Source organism: Eufriesea mexicana, unplaced genomic scaffold, assembly GCF_001483705.2.
Source record: "Eufriesea mexicana isolate 0111107269 unplaced genomic scaffold, ASM148370v2 scaffold1358, whole genome shotgun sequence".
Classification (NCBI taxonomy): Eukaryota; Metazoa; Arthropoda; class Insecta; order Hymenoptera; family Apidae; genus Eufriesea; species Eufriesea mexicana.
In genome coordinates, this window is record NW_016909491.1 from 771367 (window position 1) to 778282 (window position 6916).

Below are 6916 nucleotides of genomic sequence, written 5' to 3' on the forward strand. Positions count from 1 at the left end.
AATGTACAAGTGAGATACTACACAAAAATGAGCGTAGACGACGAACGAAACAACTTCGAGGTATCTAAGAGAAAACAATTTTCTCTCATTTTTATATTTCCTCACACTTGTTTATCATATTTTATTCTTGATTTAATTTCTTAGAGCATTATTTACGTTTAGTCTGCGTTTGTATTTTTTTTATTCATTTCATATTTTTACTTTTGATAAATGTTTAAATAAAAAGATTCGACTAAGTATTATTCATTAGTTCTTAATCGTGTTCGACCGTTGCATTGCGTCAGCTTATTGTTCCTGTTGTTGTTTTAAAATTATTATCTCCTAAAATTTGGTCTGATCACAAAGAGAGAAGAGACAGAACTTAGCTCTCGATACGTGGAATACTTGAAATGGGTTTTCCCTCGCGTTACATTTTTGCTTTCTTTTATTACGACTATCTGCATGTTTTTTTTTTTTTCGTTTATCATATCTAACACTTAACAATAATAGATGAAAATTTTTCGTAACTGTTCCAACATTTTTTTTCGTACATACTTAATGCGGCTACAATTTGCAATGATTCTTCATTTCTTCTCGCATACATCCCCGTTTAAATCGCATTAATTTCATTTCGCTACGTGATTTTACTTTTATCGCTAAAGAACAATGAAAAATAAGGAAAAAAATAAAAAATATTAAAAACATGGAAGATGAACGTTACAGATTTGCTAAGTAATATTTAGTTAACACATTCACTACCATTTGAATGAAATTTTTAATTATAGGCTACTTATTGTTTCTTTTTTCTATCTTTAGCGAATATATCATTTTTTTAATACATATCGATTCGTTAATTTTTCGTGAACATTGCGAGTTAATTATTATTTTCATATGCATTTTTCCAGAGATCGACTGAATTCCCAAATTGATAGCTTTTATCGATCGGTCCTGATATTGGTAGCGAACGTGTTAAGTATTTGAAGATCTTAAATGTCACGTCAGTCTTTTTTCTTTTTTTTTCTTTTTTCGTTTAATCGCCTGAATCAACATTTCACATTAGATATGTTCACAGCAAATATTCATAGGAATTCTGACATCAATCGCGAGTTTATTCCGAGATCACGCAAGGGATTCTATCGGACAAAGATCAAGATAAACAAGTTTTCTACTCCGCTTAATCCATTGGAATGTAGTAAATCAAGAGGCTATCATAATTAATTCATTTTGATTCACTAGGTATTTAAGAACATATACAAAGTCAATGGCATACTTTGATAACAGTCTAGTTGTTATATAACAGACTATCTTATCGTTAAATCATAATACTTTTTCCAACGATATTAATAATACTACGTTTGCTTCTAATGAATCAAGCGGCGTCATTGATAAATATATTTTAAAGAACAGCATCGATATCATATGTATCCGTTTGAGTAGGTTTTTGATTCATACAAATTATAAGTTTTCGACGTTCGCGCGAAGAAGGGTCGGACAAGATACACTAAGTTAATTTTGCAATTTCGTGCGTTAAATCGAACACGACGATCGAGCAAGCATTACACGTTACATATTCCGTGTCTTTTACGCTGTAAACGATAATGTGATTAAGATCCGCGTTTTTTTGTAACATATCAACGTCCATAGTTTCCAAATACAGACTCTAAATATTAATAAAAATATCGTCATTTGTTGTTTGGCTTAGCTACTGTCGCGAAGAAAGCGGAAAGAAACAACTTGACGGAATTAAGGAAAATGAATCTACGTTTAAATATTCGAATCACTGTCTTGAGAAAGTGTGGTTTGGTCCATAGTCATAGTATATCCAGGCTTTGTAACTCTTGCTCGTTAAACGTTATGCGATTCAGCATGATCGACATTGCAAAAACAAAACTCACGAACCGATTAAGTACGAATCTGAATGATGGTGTCACTACGGTTGGCTCTCAAACTCGTGGCCCAGAAAACGATTCCCCTTAACAAAGATTCAATTTTTCACGAATAACGATGCGACACGGTAGTGGAAAGTCAGTTCAGGAAAATACAAGTCGACGACTTCTCGTTAAACCAAATTTCAATTGGGCCACGCGTTCGACGACCTGCTAATTAATTTCTACATTGTACACCTTTCGCCGCTTATTACCGCATCTGTCGACACTCGATTAACATGAACGGGCGAGAGGCAACTATCGGTTCCACACAAATATACCCGCGATATATAATAACAATTTTGACCAATTTGGTTTATGATTCTCAAAGTATGATACTGGCAAAATGACTTTTCAAATTTGTCACGCTTCCTTCGCCTTGCTAATGTAACAACACTTTGCAATAGTTAAATATAATATGTATATGTATGTGTATATATATTTGTATACATACATACCTTTACGTAGATATATCGATACATATATACGTATACGTATGTACGCATAACTGTATATGTATATGTATATATTTATATCTCATTATCGTAATATACGTATGCTATTATCTCCCATATCCCCCCCTCCCCCCATATTTTCTTTCGTCGATCGAATTCGTACTCCATTCCCTTGGAGCGGTATTAATTAATTAATTTATTTATTTTATTTATATATTTATATATTTATATGTTTATAACGTAGTTCAGTTTGATCCACGAGTCGCCCTATTATAAATCCTTCGACCGATTATTAAGTTAACATGTATTTCTTCGTGTCATCTGACTTTTGTTTTGTAAAATCATTTAATTTCATTGTCGTGCTCGAACATGACAAAGAGCTACTTCTCAGTTTATTCCTTTACGAATGATCCGCTTGCTTAATATCTATTCGACTATTGTTATAGTAACTCGTTTACTTCTTTCTCTTTATATGCGGGTAATGGTTTAAAGCAAATATCACTTGTAAATATTAGGAGAAGAAAATTAAACACCAGACGAAGAAAAACAAATGAAAAAGGGGAAACTAAACGACAGGGGACAAGAGTATAAAAGTCTGTTCTGTACTTATGTCACGTTTCGACATTTCCTTAGAATGCTCTGTCGCAAAAATGTCAGTCCGTTGTCTAACAGTTTGTAAAAACCTTTTGTAACGCGAAGTTTCAACAGCTTAAAAGTCTAAACTACGAAATAAAACAATTCTACTCTCTTTTCCTTTTTAACAAATTTTTATCAACTTCGCGCAATTTCGATTTGATCCACGCTATTTTTTCGCACGTATAGATAAAAGATTAGAAGAGATTAGATAAAAGATTATTTTTATTTATATGTTATACGTATTTTGCTCGGCTGGTTTCTGTCGTGATAACGTATTTTAGCATTCCAATAAACCGTCTACGTGATATTTAGGGCTTCTGTCGTAGATAAAGAAGAAGAAGAAGTAAGAGACGACAAATGAGGATAAAAAGAAGATCGAAAAGAATGCAACAAAGATTGTTCGTTATTTTCAGGGTTCTGCGTATATTCTGAAGAATCAAAGTCATTAATCGTGCAACTTTACGTCGAGATCGGTTGTAATGCTTTCCCAAACGATTTTCCCCGAATGGTATTATTAGAAAAACGCAAGCGAACATTCTTTCCTTTTTCATGTTGCTAAGGATTATAGGTGATCGTACGAACGAGGTTGTTGGTAACAATCTCATTAAGTAACTCGGTCTTTCGCGGACGAACAGTGCTTTTAATCGAACGATCCAGCAATGGTTTGCGAAAAATAATAACAGTCGTTAGCAGCAGCAACAGCAGCAGCAGCAATGGCAGCACACATTTATATCTGTATTCGTTCAGGGATATTCGCGAAGACCTGATCGGACGAGACGCATTCGTACGTTCCTGCCTGCGCGTCTCGCTTGCATTCCGCGAAAGTTTCTCCGTAATACTGATTTAACGACAACTCTCTTGACTCCTCGAGCTTTCAGCGTGGATCCATCACAACGTTGCGGGACAGAAATGGAGAAGAAGCGGAGCTGGCGACACGGGCAGGGTAATAACTCACTTGCCTAGTCCGAACTTCGTGAAAATCAGTTCTTTCCCTTTCGACAGGATATCGCCGCCAGCGCTCGCACCGGCCATCTCCGTGAATTTTTGCATCAGATTTGGCCCTGTACTTTGTTGCTGTTGCTGCTGTTGTTGCTGCTGTTGTTGCTGTTGTTGGCCCTGCGTGGTACTTGGTTGCGCTTTCGCTTGAGGCGTCGGCAATACAGTCGGTATTCCTCTCATCGGTTTACTTGTTCCCTGACTGCCTTGCATAGAAGAACCCTGGTTTTGTTGCGAGTACGGTTGATTCGATTGTTGCTGTTGTTGCTGCTGAGGCTGTTGCTGCTGGAACTGTTGGCCTTGAGCACCAAAACCTGCACCTTGCTGTTGATATCCTTGATTCTGTTGCGGATAATTTTGGTTCTGTTGATTTTGTTGCTGTTGTTGATACGGTTGATTCTGTTGCTGGTAGTCTTGTTGTTGCATATGCTGTCCAAGGTTCTGCATACCTCCTGGTACATTACTACCACGATTAATCACGCCTCCCCTCCCCTTCCCCTAAAAATTAAAGCGGTAGAAATTAATGAAATAGATCTTATAGTTATTCGTTTGTATCTTCGTTTTATCAACTTATTCGTATAAGTTTTCAAACGATTTCAACCAACTTGATTAATGTTTCGTTTAAGTGTATTAGTGTTATTGTTTCGAGTTCTCGGTGTCCTGAAAAGTTGAAATAAAATTATAGTCTAAAATAAGGGATTCCTTTGTGATGCTGTGTTCGTTGATCTTCGATCTAACTGAACATCGAGGTATATAGTTTCATACACATTATAATGATGTCTTGCTTTTTCCCTACTAAACTCGCAACTACCTTATGAAGTTCTATAAAACGTAATGCATTTAATACTAATATGTCGATGTATTGTTACCAAAATGAAGGGGCGGAGATATGAAAATGTATTCTAAAATATATTATTCGAGTGCGATATTCGAAACAAAACGTTTCATTTGATAGCCCAATTGTAAGGAGATTACTTTTGATTGACGTGACGATATGCTGACCTGTAAGACGCACAAATTTTACTCTACTGATACGAGATGTAATCGAATGAACTAAACAGGATTGTATGGAACAGAAGGAAAGATGAAGAATGAAAAAAGCAGAGAAAGAAAGAGAGAAGCAGCTGTACTCCAGAAAATCGTAAAACCTTTAATTAGTGAAGAAGCATGATTTACTGCGTATTCGTGCAAGTTACGTGGCTAATGTACATGCTTAGACGACTATCGATTAAAAGCATTTAGTGACAAGCTTGTTTCTTTTTTTTTTTTATTTAACGCAAGTATCATTGTTAAAGTGTACAATATTGTACATCTCTTTCTTTCGTTGATATTTATTCGAAAGTGTTAATAATAAGACTGAAACGTTGTACTTCGTTTCAAGTATAATCTACCAAATGCACATTCATGCCAAAGAAATGTTAGCTATAAATAGCTCATTGTCATGAATACTGTTATATCTTAAAGAGAATTTCACAATTTCTTTTTTTTTTTTCGTATAAATTGCAAAATTTCTCATTGTATCACTGTTAGAAGCACATAAATATTGTTGAAAAATGATCAGTACGTACGATAATTCACAAAATCGGCTCGCATCAACGATAAATTCGTCTAAGTTCATCATATAAATTTTATGTAACATTCTAACAATATATGGTACCGTAGATATTGAATATTTGTATTAAAAATATTCAATACCGTTAGTATTGTTAATTCACCAATCGCCTAGAAGTTCCAATAACATACCTGAATCATCGAAAATATTTTTGCAATCCTTAAATTGTCAAAGCCATCGGACTCGATTATCATTCTTTGGGTTTTCTTCCATAAATGATAGAGGTATAATGGAAAACGAAAGAATACTAGAACTAAAGCGCAAAAGGAAATTGAAAAAAAAGAAGGTAATAAAAGAGATGTAGTTGAGAAATTGTAAAAGTTTTGCAATGAGAAGATAAGAAGCACGCCAGAAAGCAGAAGTGAAAACTTCTGAATAGAGCAGTGTACTCACCTGCTGTTGAAGGTGGGGTGGTACGGAACCTTGCTGATGGGCACCCATAGGTGTGGGCCCATGTTGGTTGGACGTGGTTACAGTCGTGTAGCTGTGGTGATTCGCTTGTTGGTACGCTAGATGCGGTGGATTGTTTTGTTGATGTTGGAGTTGATGTTGTTGGTTGTTCATTAGTGATGGTTGTTGTTGTTGTTGTTGTTGTCTAGAGTCTAAGTGACAGACAGGGACAGACACAGGCACAATGCAGGCATCTAGCAACAGAGAAGAGAACAAGACCGTGTTGTCATTCATGGCGCATTTATCCTTTCTAAATGGACATTTAGACGCGCTGTCGAGTATGCCAAGTAATATTTTTCCACTTTAATGAAACTGTACTTTTCTTCCATCCATATTTATATATCGAACAATTTTTTTTCTCTTCTAAGTATCGTATTTTCTTTTTTTAAATTTCTATCGTATCTTTTTACTTTTTCGAATAATAATTTGCTACCTAACGTTTTGGAAAACAACGAAGCTCGGAATTACTCGGCAAAACCTGGACTTGCGCATGTTGTAAATCTTTCCCGTGGCTTTATGTTTTATGCTTCAAGACATGAAATTTGACAAAGCATTGCATTGATAATCCAAAACGATTCACGGGGGCGTGTAAATTGTTTCATTGTCTAAATGGCCAGCATGACAACACGACACGAACGACAATCATGTGACACGACGACCATCGATCAGTTCAGGCACACAGAAACATATTATGTCATTATATAGAATACACGTAATATAGTTATATACATATATGTACATATATATATATACATATATACATATATATACATATACAGTCTTTATACACATGCATATGTATATATATATATGTATATGTGTATGTATATATATATATATATATGTATATGGCGCAAATATAA

The 6916-nt window shown here is 35.1% G+C and overlaps 1 protein-coding gene across 3 annotated transcripts in view; it reads right to left on the reverse strand.

The window, feature by feature from the left end:
- Positions 1–2626: 2626 nt before the first annotated feature.
- The window catches only part of Rbp (RIMS binding protein), a 17108-nt gene continuing 12818 nt past the window's right edge, over positions 2627–6916 (reverse strand). For all 3 annotated transcript variants that reach the window (XM_017900909.1, XM_017900908.1, XM_017900907.1), the window contains 2 exons: positions 5997–6247; positions 2627–4489 (listed from right to left, as the gene is read on the reverse strand). In XM_017900909.1, the coding sequence (XP_017756398.1) occupies positions 3947–4489; positions 5997–6247 (794 nt within the window). In that variant the 3' untranslated portion in view covers positions 2627–3946. The remainder of the gene's footprint in view (positions 4490–5996; positions 6248–6916) is intronic.